Genomic DNA, 21,189 nt, shown 5'->3' on the forward strand with positions numbered 1-21,189 from the left:
ATTTAGTTTTACTTGTATTTAAGAGCAATTGGAGGCCACGGAAGGAGAGTTGTATGGCATTGAAGCTTGCCTGGAGGGTTGTTAACACAGTGTCCAAAGAAGGGCCAGAAGTATACAGAATGGTGTCGTCTGCGTAGAGGTAGAGACTCACCAGCAGCAAGAGCGACATCATTGATGTATACAGAGAAGAGAGTCGGTCCAAGAATTGAACCCTGTGGCACCCCCATAGAGACTGCCAGAGGTCCGGACAGCAGACCCTCCGATTTGACACACTGAACTCTATCAGAGAAGTAGTTGGTGAACCAGACGAGGCAATCATTTGAGAAACCAAGGCTGTCGAGTCTGCCGATGAGGATGTGGTGATTGACAGAGTCGATCCTGACCTGCACTTTGAGCCAACACATGAATGTGTATGTTTGTGTGGTACCTGCCTGGTAAAATTAAAATTCAATTACCCTGACAGTAAAACATTGGGACATGTGTAGAGGACTAGCTTTGTGGAAATGGCTCTTTTTGATGTCAGTCAGTGCTAATATAGAGCAGAACATAGTACTACAGCTCAAGCAGACCAGTTAGAAGTGGAGCTGATCAATATCCAGACACACGTCCTAAATGGCACACTATTACCCAAAAAGTGCACTACTTTTGACTGGAGCCCTATGGGAATAGGGTGCCATTTGGGACGCACAAACACAGTATCTTATCTTAAACCAGTTGGACCATTTACCAGAAACCCCCCCCAATGGAAAATGTGTCCTATCTTCACGAGGCACTTTATTTATCACAGCGTGCGATAGTCAAAAGCAGTGAACATCTGGACTCGTCGTGACGCCATCACATTTGAGATATCTTTGGGAGATAAATCGGTTTCTCATTTGACCCTTCTCTCTCCATTGCTCCAGGGAACATATACAACTTCATGACGAAGGTATAATTGTTCATTTGGAAATTGCTGAACCCATTGTCTGCACAAGCTTTCACCAGATATCTGATGAACACGTTGTGTTGACTATATATTCGTAGACAATATTATTGATGTGCCTGTCAGTTGAGATGCTGAAGTATTACGAAGGCAGGCAGACAGTGCTAGATCCAAATAGATTGAACAGTCAATGAATGGTAGTGAATTTACTATTGTTGGGAATGCTGATCCAAGAGCTTTGCATTAACCTCCAATTCAAATTTAGAAAGTCAACCCAGCCACTTTTAAGTATTGTTTTGGGCTAATGACTGCAGGAGAGCCCAGATGCTAAACCCATCAGAACTGTCTAGAGAGGTTTCTAAAGTTTAAATTGAGCTTTAACTGTATTCAGGTCAATCTGAATATGCGTTATATAACCTATGCTGGCACTAAGATCGCACTCAATGAGATGTGTACGGCCATAAGCAAACAAACAAGAAAACGCTCATCCAGAGGCAGCGTTCCAAGTGACTTTAATGCAGGGAAACTTAAACCCGTTTTAGTTTTACCTCATTTCTACCAGCATGTTAAATGTGCAACCGGGGGAGATGCAGAGATGCGTACAAAGCTCTCCCTCGCTAAAGCAGATTTGGAAAATCTGACCATTTTTTACATGCGACTGGGATGGGAACTATAACAATTTGCCCACTTGATCACTGGACCAATGATTAGCATGCCCAATGTGAATTTGCAGAAGAAAACAATTTCACATTTATGTTCAGAGAGTAAGGATATCATGACACTACATTTTTACATGTTATTCGGCTTGAATCTACAATCACCAGCTGTCCTTTTGGGGCCTTCGGGACCAGGGCTATAAATTCGGAACATGTCAGAGGAAGCATCTGAGGCACCACCGTTACACAAAAGTCCTTTATTACTGTGCCATATAAAATAGAGACGATGTTTCAAGGATTCTCTTCACACTCCACCTCACAGCGACGGCACAAAAATCTGTAAAAAATAAAATAGGAAAACTTCTGGGAGATTCCACAGTCGATGCATATAAAAACGAAGGGGGGGGGGGGGGGGAAATCAGGGGGTCCAACCAATCTCTAACCCAGAGTCCAATATGTGTCCCCTGTCCAGTGACGTCATCGCGGGAACTACTTCTTGGCATAAGTGATCTTCATGGCGCATTGGGCCGTAATCCGGAAGCCCTGCAGTGCGTCTTTGGCCACTCCCGCCTGGCCCTCGCTCTCAAACTCTACAAAGGAGATGTCGTGTTTGCCAGGGACGAGTCGCACCTCTTTGAAACCAGGGAATCTACGAGGAAAAAAAGAGAAATCACAGGTGTATTGAGAGAAAGGAAATGTTCAGAAATCACAAATGTAATGGATAGAGCCGACGTGATCTCCCTTTTCACACATGGCATTTCTATTTGAATGTTCTATAGTTTTGCACACTCTTGAACAGAGCCCCATGCTGCAAAATATAATATATCAAAAGACTTCACCACCTGGCAATGGTGAAGTCTTTAATGTGAATGATATAAAGCAGAGGTTCTTAAACGTTTTCAGCTCGCGACCCAAATGAGAAATTGACCGTCCTCCTGTGACCCAAATCGTCCTCCAACGACCCAAATTAAGAAGAAACCGTGTGTGATTATACATGTATTCTCATAACACGCAACCCACTTCTCTCACGTGCCCAGGGCTCCTCCACATAGTTCAAGAAACCCTGATATAAAGCTACTAGTGTATATTTCACAAGTTCATGAGCCAGACTCAATAACAATTGCTGCAGAAGTTGAATGAATGCAAATCGGGCATCTAGGCTAGTTTACTCATTTGACAACAAGATCATTAAATACTCACTGATTGAACAGCATGGAGAGCATCATTTCATTAGTTTCCTCTGGCAGGTTATTAAGGAATAAAATGTAGTTGGGTGGATTGTCTGGAACCTAAAAAGACAAAAGAAATCAGTCTAATTGTCACATGAAACCGTTCCATAAAACATTTTTTTTACAGCTTAGTCTGGTCCGCTTATTGACTATCTGTAGCACTCCAACCGTTAATCCAAAACAGGGCGCATCAAACAGTAAAATGTTCCTAAAGTAGTGAGAGTAGAGATATTTGCAAGAATACAAGGCATGGCAACATTGCGCTTATTAAAAGAGTCCATATCAGCACTAGTGAATTAGTCACTCACAAGGGGCTGAGTAAACACAACCCCATAGACATCTCAATGGAGTTGAGTTGTGATGAGTGTCGGCGTAGTGTACCCCCTATTCCAGTCGGTATCAGTCGATACCTTGTATCCATGTATCTCCTGTGTAACTATGTTCTATTCTCTGGGTGCTACAATCCGTCGTTTTTGGGGAAACAGCATTATTTTACGCAACCTCCGCCAAGGGGGCTGTTTGTTAATGGAGAAGGTGCAGCCACGTCATTGCTCAGCTGATTCATTTTTAGGGGTGGGGGGGTAGGAGATGCAAAGAAAGCAAATTCTTATCAAAAACTATGGAGTCCAACTCCTACTGACAACTCTATAACAATCAGGACAAGCACAGGTACACTGTTAGCATCAAATCATTTCTAGAAGCAACGCGTGGTAGTGCATGTTTGAAGTCACCAACTTCATATTCAATTGGAAAACAGTGGGTTACACAGAGCAATTTGACAGACGTCACATAAAATGCTTTTAAATTATTTTTTTAAATCATAAACTACAGGTGGCAGCACCCAAAGAAAAGAACACAGGTACAAGGTACAAAAATTGACTGATAACGACTTGATGTAGTCGGAGGTACACTCACAACGCCACTGAGATGTATATGATGCGGAGTTTACTCAGCAAAAGGGAAATGAACAAGTTCACTTAACATTCTAGGTTATTATACTTGATAGGGCTGGAAAGGCTTACCTGCATGGTTGTTGGAGCGTTGTTTGTGCTGGCTGATCCCTGTTAATATAAAAGATTAACAAGTTATGAAAATCGCGTTGGAGTAAAATGACTGACTACATTCAAAAGCGTACAGGATGGCATATAGGCTCTGGTCAAAAAGATTGACTATAATATATAGTATAGGGAATTGGATGCCATTTGGGAAGCATTCACTGACATTTAACCTGTCCCTGACTGAGTTTGTAATACCAACATGTTTCAAGCAGACCACCATAGTCCCTGTGCCCAAGAACACTAAGGTAACCTGCCTAAATGACTATCGACCCGTAGCACTCACGTCTGTAACCATGAAGTGCTTTGAAAGGCTGGTCATCAAGGCTCACATCAACACCATTATCCCAGAAACCCTAGAACCACTCCAATTTGCATACCATCCAAGCAGATTGAATGCTGAGCTGTAGTCAACACCACAGTGCCCTCAGAAGCTCATCACTAAGCTAAGGACCATTGGACTAAACACCTCCCTCTGCAACTGGATCCTGGACTTCATGACGGGCCGCCCCTGGGCGGTAAGGGTCGGTAACAACACATCCGCCACGCTGATCCTCAACACTGGGGGGCCCCCCTGGGGTGCGTGCTCAGTCCCCTCCTATATTCCCTGTTCACCCATGCATGCATGGCCAGGCATGACTCCAACAGTGACAACAGTGGTAGTAGGCCCGATCACCGATAATGGTGAGACAGCCTATAGGGAGGAGGTTAGACACCTGGCCGTGTGGTGCCAGGATAATAACCTCTCCTTCAAAGTGATGAAGACAAAGTAGATGATTGTTGACTACAGGAAAAGGAGGACGAGCACACCCCCATTCTCATTGACAGAGCTGTAGTGAAGCAGGTTGAGACCTTCAAGTTCCTTGGTGTCCACATCACCAACAAACTATCATGGTTCAAACACACCAAGACAGTCGTAAAGAGGGAAAGCCTATTCCCCCTCAGGAGACTGAAAAAATTTGGCATGGTTCCTCCGATCCTCAAAAGGTTCCACAGCAGCACCATTGAGGACATCCTGACTGGTTGCATCACTGCCTGGTATGGCAACTGCTCGGCCTCCGACCGCAGGGCACTACAGAGGGTCGTGCGTATGGCCCAGTGCATCACTGGGGCCAAGCTTCCTGCCATCCAGGACCTCCATACCAGGCAGTCAGAGGAAGGCCCTAAAAATGGTCAATGACTCCACCCACCTTAGTCAGACTGTTCTCTCTACTACCGCACGGCAAGCGGTACCAGAACGCCAAGTCTAGGTCCAAAAGGCTTTTTAACAGCTTCTACCCCCAAGCCATAAGACTCTTGAACAGCTAATCAAATGGCTCCCCAGACTATTTTCATTCCCCCTCCCCCTTTTACACTGCTGCTACTCTCAGTTTATTATCTATGCATAGTCATTTTACCTCTACGTTACCTCAATTACCTCAACTAACCAGTGCCCTCGCACATTGACTCTGTACCGGTACCCCCTGTATATAGCCTCGCCACTGTTATTTTACTGCTGCTCTTGAATTATTTGTTACTTTTATTTTTCACTTATCTATTTTTTACTTAACACTTATTTTTCTTAAAACTGCATTTCTGGTTAAGGGCTTGTAAGTTAGAATTTCACCTGTTGTATTCGGCGCATGTGACTAATAACATTTGAAAATTTGATATACTAGTCTCACCAGTGCTGGTTTCTTGGCCACATTGGCCACTTGATCTTGAGCCTTCTTCTTCCTGTCCTTCTTCTTGTCCTTGTCCCCAAATGTGCCTCTGATTTTGGAGATCACCTCTGAGTCTGTCTTAGCATACTGAATGCGCTGAAAATAAGAGATAAGTACAATCAGATGTATGCCAAGCACAGACCTGGATCGTATTCACTAGAAACCAAATGGTAGAAAACAGACCGAAAAGCAGAGAAAGTGTCTGAAACTCCCGTTTTCATTGCAAAATGTTTTGCTGCTACTGTGCAAAAAGTTTTGCTCATATACGGCAATGAATACCACCCTGTACTACTGCCATTTGTGAAAATGACATACACAACTACTAAGTAATAACTTGCCATGGGCTTATTGTAGAAAGGGAATCCTTGAAGTTGACGCAGTGCGTTCGTAGCTGATGCAAGCTCTTTGAACACCACAAATGCCTGTCCTCTCATCTTCATGGTTTTCATGGCAACTATGTCCATGACTTGCCCAAACTGCGAGAACAGGGCATAGAGTGACCGCTTCAGTTCTAGAAGGCAACAACAACAAATGTTACTTCACTGTTGTTACTTATAGACCATCGACACAGACAAATAAATATATGTAAACTTACTACAGCTCCAGTACAATAGGATAAATTGCTATCTAGCTCTGAAGGAACGCTGTAGCTAACTACATGATCTTGGAACAAAGATGCACTGTGATTCTTACCATCCTTCTTGATCTTATCATTTACATTATTGATGTAAATGGTGTGGTTTGGTCGAATATCCATGATCAACAACTGTCCCCTAGCGCTCTTCCACCTGGAACAACAACAAAACAAAAACATCGCCACATTAGCTGGGTACTTTAGCTTGCTAACTAGCTGAAGCTACTACTGGCTAGCAGGTACAGTAAATGAAGTGGTAGGGCACGCTAACTAGCATTAACAGTTCTAATAAGCTTCATCACCTCGAACTGATAGCTGGTGCTACTGACCAGGCAAATGTACAGATGAAACAGATCAAAATGTTTATGTGTGCAAACAAAACTGATTGCAGATAAACTGACTTGAAACTGTTCGAGCTCACCTCTCAACACACTTTCCAGAAAACACAGGAAGTAAATATGTGCGCGCTGCTTCCTGGTTCTTCTTCGGTTAATCAATAGTTCTCTACCGCCATCGTCTGTACAGGAGTGTAACTATTTTTCACACGAATGTATTTTGTCCTCTCCGACTACTCGTATCAGCTTTGTGATTTACTAACGGATGACACAGTGAATTTTGTTATTTTTCTGTGGCGGTAATGATAGCAGGCTAATATAAAGTGCACGCTCAAGTCTCAGGAGGGAGCACAAGTAGCCAGCGCTCTTCCTTTGAAAGTAACCTTGGCTCTGTGTGCAACCGGTCGGGACATACAGAGGGAACTGGACATAGACTCAAGATACTGAAACGCGCTTGCCACATTTATTTGTACTTAACCCGATTGGGTTGTGCCTTTCAAGGACAACTGGATCTAGTAACAGGTGAAGGAAGCAGACAGAAAGGGGATGTGCAATGGCATCGGTGCGGGTGGCTGTCCGGCTCAGGCCTATGAACAGACGGTAAGTAAAGCAGAAAACATGCTAAACAAACAAAAACGAACAAATGCTGCTATTGTTGTTACTAATGGTTATATTGTTTCATTTTAAGAGAGGCGCTCGGCTGGACACTTGTTCACTGTGATACATTGTAACCAGTTCTAACAGTTTAATGCACTCTAATTTGACTGGCATCATATGACTGGCCATGTTGCAGGAACACTGCTTAAGATATGTCATAACAAACACCGACGTTGCCACAAGTGTCTCTTCCAAAATGTAAAGGGTAACAGCATTTGGGATGTAAATGCCAACCGCACTCAAAGGAACACGAGCCCACCACACACCCTCTTGCTAAACCACCAATAAGAACTCCTGAATGTTGGCACACAAACATTATTTTAGGTAGCAGACAGCTGGCAAGTTGACGGGTGAACAAGTTTTTAACCAACAAAACAAACACGAAGAGTAGGAACTCGAGCCACCATGGCCGTGCTGTGTCTGGTATTGGGAGTTAGTATTGGCAGCCACCCAGGGATTATGGGACGCTTTAATACTTTTCTGACAAACTATTTCCAACAGTAAATAGGATGCGTGCATGGCAGAAGACAAAAGTAACCTTTCACATATTTTTTGACCAAGCAGCCCAGAGTATAACCTGATCCAGTTGGCATCGTGTTGATGGTAATCTGTTCGTACGGTTTAATTTAATTCCAGTATGTTTTACTGGATTTGGATTTGGAAAGGCCACTAATAATTAAAGCTTGAACTGAATACTTCCACAGAGGGACTAGAAAGAGTCGTACCAAGAAATATTTCCTCCACACTTCTAGTGATCAATCAAGCAAATAAGAACTGAGAGGATTCAGTTGGGGCATTCTTCCAGATCCCAGACGACCCCATCGTAGAGAGAATGTAGTCTTCTACAAAGATAACGATGCCCAACATTATAGATGAATAAGTCACAGTAAATTTGTTTACTATGTTGTATTTTGTTGCTAATGTAACGGGTACCTTTCTTGTTGGTCCAATTTGTGAATCACAAAGTACTGCAATGTGGTACAACCTGAAAGTAATACTTTTCTTACTCTGATGCTCCTTCATTGGTTCACTGTCTTTGTTGCATCATGGTTTGGCCCAGAAAGGGAAAGCTTAATTATTTGGAAGTATTGAGCTGTTTTCTGTTTTTATTTTTACAGGGAGAAGGATTTGACTGCCAAAAACATCATTGAAATAAAAGGGGACAAGACCACCATTATAAACTTGAGGGTAATTTTAAGTTTTAAACAGCCTTTCTACAATAATAATCAATCAATAACCCATGGCTAGGCCTGTATTTCTTTCTGTTTGGCAGATGTTTAGCATAGTGTTATTGAATATTATTTTTTTAATACTAGTTCTATTTCATCAGTTAATTTAATACATTATTTAATTATTTGGTCTTAACATATGATCAGTGAACATGCCTCATTTTCGGGGCTCCTGAGTGTCACAGCGGTCTAAGGCACTACATCTCAGTGCTAGTGGCGTCACTACAGACCCTGGTTCGATTCCAGACTGTATCACAACCGGCTGTGATTGGGAGTACCAAAGGGTGGCGCACAATTGGCCAAGCGTCGTCCGGATTAGGGTTCGGACGGGGTAGGCCGTCATTGTAAATAAGAATTAGTTTTTAATTGACTTGCCTAGTTAAATAAAGGTTAAATAAATACAATTGCACTCCGCTTTGTGTTTACAGTATATTTCAGCCTATTTTGTTGTATTTCATTAGATACCAGACTGCATTTCCGGCGATTCGATGAGGGAGAGAAAAAAAACCTTCACCTATGACTTCTCCTATGATTCCGCCGACAGTAAAAGCAACACTTTTGTCTCTCAAGAAAAGGTAAATATCATATTTCGGTCGGAAAATGTGATCTGGACTAACACTTTCTGTTTGTTTTTTTTTTTTTTTTTTTCCTCACGTTTTTGTTGTCCAAATCCAATTATAGTCAAATCAGCTTACATTTGCCTCTGTTCAGGGGTCAATACATTTCTTTAAAAGTTTGAGTCAAAGCAGTTTGCTAATGTTCTGTTAGTCTGCATGTAGACTCACAAGCTTCAGACATAAGATATGAGTTACAGTTGTGCAACTTTTTATTTTATTTTTATCATAATATTTCATCATACAGGGGTCAAAGTAGATTTAATTTCTGGTTCAGTACCTTCTCACATGCGCACGTTTTGTTTTTGGAGGCCTAAGCATAATGATTTATATAATCCCTGTTAAGATCTCTGTGGGCCAATTGGTAAAGACCTGTTAAATTTGAATGTATTTATTTTTAACGTGGCATTAACATAACCAGTCATTATGTTTTCATCTGATTATCAAACAATCGGATGAAAAAGCTCCTGTAAGCCTGGTTACCTGCGCACATTCCACTACTCTAAAATAATTCCTGAATGCATACTGTGCACCCGCCATTAGAATAATGGAAAGAGACATCTGTAACAAAACAAAACAACCCCATGAATGACATTCAGTGTTCGTTTTTGGTCAGGCTTACACTTGTACCCTGAATTGCTGCGTCTGTCCACGTGCATCTCGGTCACAGCCACTCTTCTGTCTTTGCAAAATGTGTTATTGCCCAACCGCATTGCATATTCCACAAGTTTTCAAGTCCATTTGCTAATTTTTCAGGTGGGTGACAATGCGGTAATGATACAGTTTTCTTGGAATCTTTGTTTTAATTATTGTGAAAGGCTCATGTTCAACTGGCTTACTTTCACCACTGGCATAATGTCAGTGCAGTATCAACAGTAACACAGCCTATGAGTTAACTGTTATAAATATGTTAACATTTTGCATGCATAAATTCCATATTTTTGAGTTTGTGCTGTATTGGCTAGTTTCTTTCTTTCACTGACTGCTTACAGTGAGATCTGTTTTAGCTAGTTAGATCTGGGGGCTGTTCAGGTTGCCGCAACTTTACAGACCATTCAGATCTAAATGTACTGTTTGGAACAAATGAGTCCCTGTCATTGTGAATCATATCAGCTACATTCCAATTTGCCAAAGCTCTGAACATTTCACCTTTTTGAACAAGCCCATGTTTGCCCTCTTCCTTTGTAGGTGTTCAAAGACCTGGGCTCAGATGTCCTCAAGGCTGCGTTCCAAGGCTATAACGCCTGCATCTTCGCCTACGGCCAGACCGGCTCGGGGAAGTCCTACACCATGATGGGAAATCCAGTGAGACGAACATTCCCTTTCTTGGCCGGTGTTCATAAAACATATCGGAGTAGGAGTGCTGATCTAGGATCAGGTCCCCCTTGTCTATATAATCTTATTCATAATTATCTAAAAAAGCACTCCTACTCTGAGACGCTGAATATGAATACAGGTCCTGGATTCCCATATCAAAGACTGGTCTGTATTCAGCAGGGCACAACGTTGTGGAATGTTTAAATATACAGTACCAGTCAAAGGTTTAGACCACTACTCATTCCAGTTCTTTTTTTGTGTGACTATTTTCTACATTGTAGAATAATGGTGAAGACATCAACTATGAAATAACACCTATGGAATCATGTAGTAACCAAAAAAAGTGTTGCACACTCTTGGCATTCTTTCAACCAGCTTCATAAGGTAGTCACCTGGGATGCATTTCAATTAATAGGTGTACCGTCTTAAACGTTCATTTGTGGAATTATTTTCCTTCTTAATGAGTTTGAGCCAATCAGTTGTGTTGTGACAAGGTAGGGGTGGTATACAGAGGAGCCCTATTTGGTAAAAGACCAAGTCCATATTATGGCAAGAACAGCTCAAATGAGCAAAGAGAAACGACAGTCCATCATTACTTTATGACACAAAGGTCAGTCCATATGGAACATTTCAAGAACTTTGAAGGTTTCTTCAAGTGCAGTTGCAAAATCCATTAAGAACTATGATGAAACTGTCTCATGTGGACCGCCACAGGAAAGAAATACCCAGATCTGCTGCAGAGGATAAGTTCATTAGAGTTAACTGCACCTCAGATTGCAGCCCAAATAAATGCTTCGGCGTTCAAGTAGCAGACACATCTCAACATCAACTGTTCAGAGGACACTGCGTGAATCAGGCCTTCATGGTTGAATTGCTGCGAAGAAACCACTACTAAAGGACACCAATAAGAAGATACTTGCTTGGGTCAAGAAACACGAGCAATTGACATTAGACTGGTGGAAATCTGTCCTTTGGTCTGATAAGCCCAAATTTGCGATTTTTATTATTATTATTATTTTATTTTTTTATTTTTTTAAAATTTTATTTATTTATTTATTTATTTTTTATATTTTTTTTTTTTATTTTTTATATATTTTTTGGTTCCAACCGCTGTCTTTGTGAGACGCAGAGTAGGTGAACTGATGATCTCCGCATGTGTATTTCCCACTGTGAAGCACGGAGGAGGTGGTATGGTGGTGCTTTGCTGGTGACACTGTCAGTGATTTATTTAGAATTCAAGACACTTAACCAGCATGGCTACCACAGCATTCTGCAACAATGCGCCATCCTATCTGGTTTGCGCTTAGACCCACTATCATTTGTTTTTCAACAGGATAATGACCCAAAGCACACCTCCAAGCTGTGTAAGGGCTATTTGACCAAGAAGGAGAGTGGTGAATCAGATGACCTGGCCTCCACAATCACCCGACTTCAACCCAACTGAGATGGTTTGGGATGAGTTGGACTGTAGAGTGAAGGAAAAGCAGTCAACAAGTGCTCAGCATATGTGGGAACTCCTCCAAGACTGTTGGAAAAGCATGTAGAAAATAGGAAAAATAAAGAAAATCCCTTGAATGAATAGGTGTGTCCAAACTTTTGACTGGTACTGCATAATGTACAACGATCATGCCTCTGACTTGGAGATAAGGAAATCGGGTCTACTTTGTTTATGACATTTCTGGAACTTTCCACAACATTTGCTTACTCAACGGGGCTGTTTTTGTTATCAGACTATTGGGACTTCAATCAGTCGTGGAGACCCTAAGCAAATATCACAGTAACAAACAAAGGCTCTGACAGTCCAGTTTTGCTTTCACAAGTCTAGGGGAAAGTACAAAGTTCATAGTGTCAGTTTTCTCTGTGGACTCTTGTTTTGGAGAAAGACTAAAGCCAAATGTGACATATTTAGAGTCTTCCTGTAATGAGTAATGGATTATTTTAAAGAACTGTTCTGTAACATATCAACAGGTTTTCTCAGTCCAGTCGGCCACTGAACAGGGTCAATCGTTGTCAGACTTAACTTCTGCGTTTTATTAAGCGTTTGCTCTATGGATTTATTTTTCATCAGGGAGATGCTGGTCTCATTCCACGGATATGTGAGGGTCTGTTTAGCCGGATTGCTGGGATGACTCGTTGGGATGAGGCCTCATTCCGCACAGAGGTCAGGTAAGAAAACTGTGTCCATTGTTATTCCCTGGAATTTTTGGAAGAATTAATTAAGAAGCTTAAAGGAATAATCCACTCAAAAAATATTTTAGTATTTGTTGCATTAGTCCACTGTTGATACTGTCCCAAAATGTTGAGCATGTCAGCAATAAAGATTTCAAGATGATATAACTTTCAAAACACGTTGTCACAGCTTGTGTGATGCGTTTTGCATCATATGATGTGAATCTCGTCATACGCTGGCTGTATTTCTACCTATTTGAACGGCAATAGGTCCAATACACATGAAAACATTAAATGACCCCGGGAATCGATAGAATATCATTCAGATATGCACAAAAACTATATAACATTCAAAATGGGTGAATCTTTCCGTTTCAATTGTGGCTCAATGAACACTTTTTAAATATATTAAAAAGGGATTGCACATGATCAATAGACGTTCCAGCAATTTGTACCTCATCCAAGAGATGACAAAAAGGGTCCCATAATAATAATAATAATAATAATAATAATAATAATAATTGGTAGATGTCATCAGGCTAAACTTGACCTCTGAATGACCTCTTTATCCTCTCATTATCATCAGCTACCTGGAGATCTACAATGAACGTGTCAGGGACCTGCTCAGGAGGAAATCTACCCAAACCTACAACCTGAGGGTGAGGGAGCACCCAAAAGATGGACCCTATGTGGAAGGTAAAGACATTATTATTTTTGGATCATAATCAATATGGACATAAGGGACCTAATTTGATCTTCTATACTGCATTTTCTCTATTCATTCTAAGACTGATCCCACACCTGTCTGTAAGGCAGAATGATGGCTCCCAAGCTAATTATAACAGTGGATATCTCTGTATATGAACTCAATCTGTTAATCCAATCTGACCCCAGACCTGTCTCAGCCAGAACCATGGCTCCCAAACTCATTAAAACTAGAGGTCGACCGATTAGGATTTTTCAACGCCGATACCAGTTATTGGAGGAACAAAAAAAGCCTATATAGATGAATCGCCCAATTTTATTTATTTTTTATTTTTTGTTAATAATAATTCTGCGGTAACAATTACAACCATACTGAATTAACACTTTTTCATTTTAACTTAATATATACATAAAATCTCAAATAAATAATGAAACATGTTCAATTTGGTTTAAATAATGCAAAAACAGTGTTGGAGAAGAAAGTAAAAGTGCAATATGTGCCATGTAAAAAAGCTGATATTTATGTTCCTTTCTCAGAACATGAAAGCTGGTGGTTCAATAGTCCCAGTTCTTCAATATTCACAGTTAAGAAGTTTTAGGTTGTAGTTATTATAGGAATTATGACGCACCGACTAGTTATCTCTATATCATTTGTATTTCATATACCTTTGACTATTGGATGTTCTAATAGGCACTTTAATCTCAGGAGTTGATAGGCTTGAAGTCATAGGCTTGAAGTCATAAACAGCGCTGTGCTTCAAGCATTGCTAAGAGCTGCTAGCAAACGCAGTAAAGTTTGAATGAATGCTTACAAGCTTGCTGCTGCCTACCACCGCTGTCAGACTGCTCAGTCAAGTATAAAATCATAGACTTAATTATAATATAATAAACACAGATACGAGCCTTTGGTCATTAATATGGTAAAATCCGTAAACTAACATTTCAAAAACAAAACATTTATTCTTTCAGTGAAATACAGAACCGTTCTGTATTTTATCGAACGGGTGGCAACACTAAGTCTAAATATTGCTGTTACATTGCACAACCTTCAATGTTATGTCATAATTATGTAAAATTCAGGCAAATTAGTTCGCAATGAGCTAGGCAGCCCAAACTGATGTGTATACCCTGACACTGCGTGCAATGAACGCAAGAGAAGTGACACAATTTCCATAGTTAATGTGCAGATTTAAACAAATATTTCTGTGTATTGATTTTAAGAAAGGCATTGATGTTTATGGTTAGGTACATTCGTGCAACGATTGTGCTTTTTTTTGCGAATGCGTTTTTGATAAATCATCACCCGTTTGGTGAAGTAGGCTGTGATTCGATGATAAATTAACAGGCAACGCATTGATTATATACAATGCAGGACAAGGTAGTTAACTACACATGGTTGATGATATTACTAGGTTAACTAGTGATTATGTGAAGATTGATTGTTTTTTATAAGTTAAGTTTAATGCTAGCTAGCAACTTACCTTGGCTCCATGCTGTACTTGCGTAACAGGTGGTCAACCTTCCATGCAGTTTCCTTGTGGAATGCAATGTAATTGTCCATAATCGGTGTCCAAAATGGAGTTTACCAATTTGTTATGAAATCGGCCCTAATTAATCGGCCATGCCGGTTAATCGGTTGAGCTCTAATTAAAACAGTGGATGTCTGTCTCTCCATATTATGAACTAATGTGTTCATCCAATCTGACCCCAGACCTGTCCAAGCACTTGGTGCAGAACTATCATGACGTAGAGGAGCTGATGGAGGCGGGCAACATCAACCGCACCACAGCCGCCACGGGCATGAACGACACAAGCAGCCGCTCGCACGCCATCTTCACCATCAACTTCACCCAGGTGGGCCTCTAGGCGAGCTAATGCTACCGCTACTCCAGGAATGCTCAACTCCAGTGCACAAGTGCCGCAGAGTAGTTGTCCTTGTTTGTTAGTTAGGGACTGATTCAGTTGCCAAGTGAGTGGACTCCTAGCCAATCAATGCCATTAAAGGGGTTGCCAGTAATAGCATCTGTGTGAGGCACTTAACCATTCTAGGAAAAATAGATCGCACCCACAGTTTAAGTGCAACATTTCGACTCAAAGGTCTTCATCAGACTTCAAGGTTTTTTATGCGTGTTCTTCCTCTCCAGGCTAAGTTTGATGCGGAGATGCCCTGCGAGACAATCAGTCAAATCCACCTGGTGGACTTGGCGGGCAGCGAGAGAGCGGACTCCACCTGTGCCACGGGAGTCCGGCTCAAGGAGGGCGGCAACATCAACAAGTCACTGGTCACTCTGGGCAACGTCATCTCCGCTCTAGGTGGGTAACTGTTATACCAACTGTAATATCAATGAGACAGCAGATATGAGGACATATTCATTAAAGTCGCATAATAATATATTTTTTGTATGGAATAAAAACCCTTATCTGGCAATGTCTTTTAGCTTGATTATGCAGGCCACAATGTTGTTTTCTCCTTACAATATTTGAACCACAGTAGTGTTCCAATGTCTTACTTCTACTGAGTATGCAGAGTCGTGAGTTTTCTTCTCTCTGTTGATTTACCTATTGATCAGACCTGGATTCAAATACAACTTGAAATCTATCAAATACTTTGAGTGTTTGCTCTAGCCTGCCTGAAGTGCCAATTATTTTTCTTATTGATTGATCTGAAATCTTTTCCCTGTCTTGGTCCAGCGGACCTGAGCCAGGATGGAGTGAACACCAACTTGAAGAAGAAGCAGGTGTTTGTGCCTTACAGAGACTCTGTGCTAACGTGGCTCCTCAAAGACAGCCTGGGAGGCAACTCCAAGACCATCATGATCGCTAGTGAGTCCTTAATAATGCAAAATGTCTTGCATTTAATCAAATGTTTCCAATCCTCCCCTTGAAAAGCCCCAAATACACTGGACTTGGAACCCTGGTTTTTACCTGTCCACTTCAGTATATAAGGGGAACCCTGGATTCTCATTAATATATCTCTCGATTAGAGCCAGCCATGCTTCTTACTGGGATAAAACCACGGCATTGCTGCGGATCTGACTTTTCTGGGCCCTTCTTCCCGACAGCTAAAGGTCCCGAAGCTTCTGCACATGTGCGGGATTCTCTACTTTAAGCACAGTCTCTGCTTTACTCATAGAGAGTAGGCTATTTATTAAACGAATGGTGCTCGTTTAATAAAGTTGGATCAAAGCTTAATCCATGTCTGCAAGATATCATCTAATATGATAGTATAACTTTACTTTTAAGACAACAACAAAAAACCTAGGATATTTTAGCATGATTGTGCAAAATATATATATTTTTTCTCATGTGGCCAAAACAGCATGTTTCACTAGGCAAAATATGTGCTTTGATTTAAACTAAACACAGGTAGACTATCCTATAGTTTAACACCATCTGCTCAAAAATGTGCACATTTGCTATTTAACTGCAAGACCAGAGTAAGCACATTTGACATTTAATGCCATAGTTTTTGTGACAACTATCCGTGAGTTGGAAATGTATTGAACTTTTAGATTTTTATTCAGTGCATGAAAACTTAAGCGAAAAAGTGAATTTTGTGTGCACTACGTCAGCACGCACTGACTTTTATTGTCATGTGTCAGTGTGCAGCGGTAGGATGGAGTCAGGCGAGGGACACAGAACTGAGTAAAATACGTACTTTACTTGAAAAGAAACAACCAACAATTCCACGCAGGGAAACACACCAGCTCACAGAAGTAAAACACCGAACAATCACACACACAACCATGTGGGAACCAGAGGGTTAACTAGGGAATAAATTATAACTAAATGGGAAGCAGGTGTGTACAATCAAGACGAGACAAATGGAAAACGAAAAGTAGATCGGTGGCAGCTAGAACGCCGCCTGAACAAGGAGAGGCACCAACTTCGGCGTTATTCGTGACATTTATCTGCAAGAAGTTTGTTTGGTGGAAACACACCCCTTGTGTAAAACTTCTCATATTTTGTTCTCATTAAAATATTTTTCCAATTGGATGGAAACATTGCTACAGTCAACATGTTTTTACATGTCATTGTACATTTTAGCTGTATAGATGATGTATTTTGAATGTTTTCAGAATTTTCAACACACTAAAATCACACAAAGTTAACTGATTTAACTCTGGCAGTCCTATCATGCGCAGAATGTGATTAGGCTCTTCAGCTCAGGGGAATAGGGATCCAGGGGGGGCGGGATGGGGAGGTTACCTCGATCTGCAGTCTTTGCCATAAAACAATAGGGACCCCAATTTTTTTACAATTTTACCACAGCAAGAAGCATGAATGTGCTTTGCAGACATTTCTGGGTTCCTAGTCCAGTGTACTTGGTGCTAGAATTTGAGGACATGGCTTTCTAAACACTTGTTAAGGCTGACCTTTATGTATTAGACGCTTAAGTGTGGCAAGTGGCCATAAGCTAAATATCTGTGGTATGTTTGCAGTCAAAGATACAGCATTAGAACACAGCAAATGTGAAAGTGTTTTGTAGTACGACAAAGGTTTCAAAGATGTTTTGCTCTTGTTTGCTGCAGCCATTTCACCTGCTGACGTCAACTACGGCGAGACGCTGAGCACTCTGCGCTACGCCAACCGCGCCAAGAATATCATCAACAAGCCCACTATCAACGAGGACTTCAACGTCAAGCTCATCCGAGAGCTCAGGGCTGAAATCGCCCGGCTGAAGGCCCTTCTGGTCCAGGGAAACCAGGTGGGGGATTTGTCACACTGATCTGAATTGTTTTGTGTGTGTGTCTGTTTGTTTAGGGCATTGGAACTCAACTATCCTGTCCACTACAACATTTTCTCTGGCCCTTCAAGTGTATTTATTTCATAAACAAAACAGCTCTTCAATACACTGCCTTACAAATTATGTAAAAAAACTGTTATTGTATACAAATGGTTATAGCAAACATTTATTTTGTTAATTTATGGGCACATTTTTATAATGCATTACTAGAACATCATGTTTTATTGAAATTTAACATGTCCACCTTTCTAGCTACTGGCCTATGACCTTGTTGTTGTGTTTTAAATGTCCCATCTAATCTAACTAGATCGCACTGACTTAGAGTATTGAGTTGTGATTCAATAATGTATTGATTGTTGGTTGGTTTTCATCCTTTTCAGATTGCACTTCTGGATTCACCCACTGCTCTGAGTATGGAGGAGAAACTACACCAGAATGAAGCCAGAGTAAGGCCATGTGGATTGTTCCTTTTTAGAGTAAAAAATAAACACGATTACCCGAAATAAGCTATCGACACTTTGCAAGTGCGGTGTTTTATTCCTCAAATCCATAAACGAACAGGTCAACCATTTTCAGCAAGTTAGTGACGTGATCTCATCTTTGATATTCAATACATTTTTTTGGGTGCTTTTTCTGTCATAGGTGTTGGAGTTAACCAAGGAGTGGACTAACAAGTGGAATGAAACTCAGAACATTCTCAAGGTGAGTGGGTATATATTTGTATAAAATGTCTAATTCAATTTAGCTCACAGAAGCACTCTGGTTATATACCTTTTTTTTATTATAGTCAGTTGTGAAATTTAATTGACTTCTAAGTCAGAAACCTCAATGAATTCCTAACGATTGACAATATCTGTCTTCCATTGATCTCGTCTTTACAGGAAGAAACCCTTGCCCTGAGGAAAGAGGGAATCGGTGTCGTCCTTGATTCAGAGTTGCCTCATCTAATTGGTATCGACGACGACCTCCTAAGTACTGGCATCATCCTCTACCATCTAAAGGTCAGTCACAGTTGATTTGATTATTTTTACAATTAGTTTTTTTTCTCTCAGCTTGATTCACAAGTTAATATGTCCTCCTATTAAACTGAAATATAATTTACATGGACTTGACATACTGTATCACTTTCATTCTTGTCCCAGGAGGGCAGGACATATGTTGGTCGAGACGATGCGTCGACTGTTCAGGACATTGGTGAGTGGCCTCTTACGTACTCTATCGGCTGTCATACTTTGATACAAATCGGTACAAAGAAACACTTCATAATGGTAATATATGTGCGCGTGTACACACACACTGTCTTTCCCTCTCATCCTCTCTCTTCTCTGTAGTTCTCCATGGGCTGGACCTGGAGAGTGAACACTGCATGTTTGCGAACCAGACTGGCACCGTCACCCTGGTTCCACTCAATGGGGCCCAGTGCTCTGTGAATGGAGTGCAAGTGACAGAAGCCTCCCCACTAAACCAAGGTATGCGCTTTTGGTCACACATTATTTGGATTGTCTGGATTTTCCATCTGTAGATGCTACTCCAATATTATTTTAGAGGATTTGGCAGTACGTCTAACCGGCCTCATATCCCCAGACCACGTGTATGGTCTCGTGTGGGCGAGCGGTTTGCTGATGTCAATGTTGTGAACAGAGTGCCCCATGGTGGGGATATGGTATGGACAACAAACACAATTGCATTTTATTGATGGAAATTTTAATGTACAGCGATACCGTCACGAGATCCTGAGGCCTATTGTCGTGCCATTCATCTGCCGCCACCACCATGTTTCAGCATGATAATGTCGCAAGGATCTGTACACAATTCCTGGAAGCTGAAAATGACCCAGTTCTTACATGGCCCGCATACTCACCAGACATGTCACAGATTGAGCATGTTTGGGATGCTCTGGATCGACGTGTACGACAGTGTGTTCACGGCAGCCAACACAATGATTGTTCTGTGAATGTCCAATCCAACATTTACTCATCTCTAGTCATTTTAAACTATTTTTTTCCCCTTATTACCTTTATTCAATGTTTATTGTTCTATTGTGTTTGATAGGTGCCGTTGTCCTACTGGGGAAAACCAACATGTTCCGTTTCAACCACCCTAAAGAGGCAGCTAAACTAAGGGAAAAGAGGAAGGTAACACCAAAGGCACTTTCTCTCAAAGGCCTTTTAAAGAAGCTTATTACTTGCGGTATTATTCAGTTGTTTAATATTATTATTATTATTATGTGGATGATCTATGCTCCCCAAGGGTTTAAATCAAGTAAGTCATGACTAGAGGTCGCCCGATTAATCGGAAGGGCCGATTTCAAGTTTACATAACAATTGGTAATCTGCATTTTTGGACACCGATCATGGCCGATTACATTGCACTCCACGAGGAGACTGCGTGGCAGGCTGACGACCTGTTATGCGGGTGCAGCAAGGAGCCAAGGTAAGGTGCTAGCTAGCATTAAACATCTCTTATAAAAAACAATCAATCTTAACATAATCCGTAGTTAACTTCACATGGTTGATTATATTACTAGTTTATCTAGCTTGTCCTGCGTTGCATATAATCGATGCGGGGCCTGTTAATTTATCATTGAATCACAGCCTACTTCTCCAAACGGGTGATTTAACAAGCGCATTTGTGAAAAAAGCACTGTCGTTGCACCAATGTGTGCCTAACCATAAACGTCAACGCCTTCTTAAAATCAATACACAAGTGTATATTTTTAAACCTGCATATTTTAGATAATATTGCCTGCTAACATGGATTTCTTTTTAAGTAGGTAAATTGTGTCACTTCTCTTGCGTTCTATGCAACAGAGTCAGGGTATATGCAGCAGTTTGGGCCGCCTGGACTATTTCTTCCTAACAAAGACCGCCAAACGGGGATGATTTAACAAAAGCGCATTTGCGAAAAAAGCACAATCGTTGCACAAATGTACCTAACCATAAACATCAATGCCTTTCTTAAAATCCATACACAGAAGTATATTTTTTAAACCTGCATATTTAGTTAAAATAAATTCATGTTAGCAGGCAATATTAAACTAGGGAAATTGTGTCACTTCTCTTGCGTTCATTGCACGCAGCGTCAGGGTATACGAAACAGTTTGGGCCGCCTATCTCGTTGCGAACTAATTTGCCAGAATTTTACGTAATTATGACATAACATTGAAGGTTGTGCAATGTAACAGCAATATTTAGACTTATGGATGCCACCCGTTAGA

The 21,189-nt window shown here is 41.0% G+C and overlaps 2 protein-coding genes across 12 annotated transcripts in view; one reads left to right on the forward strand and one right to left on the reverse strand.

The window, feature by feature from the left end:
- Positions 1 to 1,644: 1,644 nt before the first annotated feature.
- On the reverse strand, positions 1,645 to 6,673 carry snrpb2 (small nuclear ribonucleoprotein polypeptide B2). Of its 3 annotated transcripts, none has more exons than XM_064965254.1 (7): positions 6,621 to 6,673; positions 6,259 to 6,353; positions 5,904 to 6,076; positions 5,527 to 5,661; positions 3,830 to 3,868; positions 2,779 to 2,867; positions 1,645 to 2,227 (listed from the first exon to the last, which is right to left on the reverse strand). In XM_064965254.1, the coding sequence occupies exons 2-7, from the start codon at positions 6,320 to 6,322 to the stop codon at positions 2,068 to 2,070; spliced, it is 660 nt and encodes a 219-aa protein (XP_064821326.1). In that variant the 5' UTR covers positions 6,323 to 6,353; positions 6,621 to 6,673; the 3' UTR covers positions 1,645 to 2,067. The 3 variants fall into 3 exon arrangements, with proteins under 3 accessions (XP_064821326.1, XP_064821327.1, XP_064821325.1); XM_064965255.1 differs by lacking the exon at positions 6,621 to 6,673 and adding an exon at positions 6,601 to 6,620; XM_064965253.1 differs by lacking the exon at positions 6,621 to 6,673 and adding an exon at positions 6,502 to 6,584.
- An 89-nt stretch (positions 6,674 to 6,762) lies between these two features.
- The window catches only part of LOC135539396 (kinesin-like protein KIF16B), a 31,376-nt gene continuing 16,949 nt past the window's right edge, over positions 6,763 to 21,189 (forward strand). For 8 of the 9 annotated variants that reach the window (XM_064965262.1, XM_064965263.1, XM_064965264.1 and 5 more), the window contains exons 1-16: positions 6,763 to 7,134; positions 8,310 to 8,379; positions 8,882 to 8,995; positions 10,223 to 10,339; positions 12,420 to 12,517; positions 13,107 to 13,216; positions 14,937 to 15,079; positions 15,370 to 15,538; positions 15,917 to 16,048; positions 17,758 to 17,933; positions 18,353 to 18,418; positions 18,615 to 18,674; positions 18,854 to 18,973; positions 19,115 to 19,166; positions 19,304 to 19,441; positions 20,025 to 20,107. In XM_064965262.1, the coding sequence (XP_064821334.1) occupies positions 7,088 to 7,134; positions 8,310 to 8,379; positions 8,882 to 8,995; positions 10,223 to 10,339; positions 12,420 to 12,517; positions 13,107 to 13,216; positions 14,937 to 15,079; positions 15,370 to 15,538; positions 15,917 to 16,048; positions 17,758 to 17,933; positions 18,353 to 18,418; positions 18,615 to 18,674; positions 18,854 to 18,973; positions 19,115 to 19,166; positions 19,304 to 19,441; positions 20,025 to 20,107 (1,695 nt within the window). In that variant the 5' untranslated portion in view covers positions 6,763 to 7,087. Of the gene's footprint in view, positions 7,135 to 8,309; positions 8,380 to 8,881; positions 8,996 to 10,222; positions 10,340 to 12,419; positions 12,518 to 13,106; positions 13,217 to 14,936; positions 15,080 to 15,369; positions 15,539 to 15,916; positions 16,049 to 17,757; positions 17,934 to 18,352; positions 18,419 to 18,614; positions 18,675 to 18,853; positions 18,974 to 19,114; positions 19,167 to 19,303; positions 19,442 to 20,024; positions 20,108 to 21,189 lie in introns of those variants that run through there. The other variant, XM_064965261.1, reaches the window with a different exon arrangement.

This window comes from Oncorhynchus masou, chromosome 5, assembly GCF_036934945.1.
Source record: "Oncorhynchus masou masou isolate Uvic2021 chromosome 5, UVic_Omas_1.1, whole genome shotgun sequence".
NCBI lineage: Eukaryota > Metazoa > Chordata > Actinopteri > Salmoniformes > Salmonidae > Oncorhynchus > Oncorhynchus masou.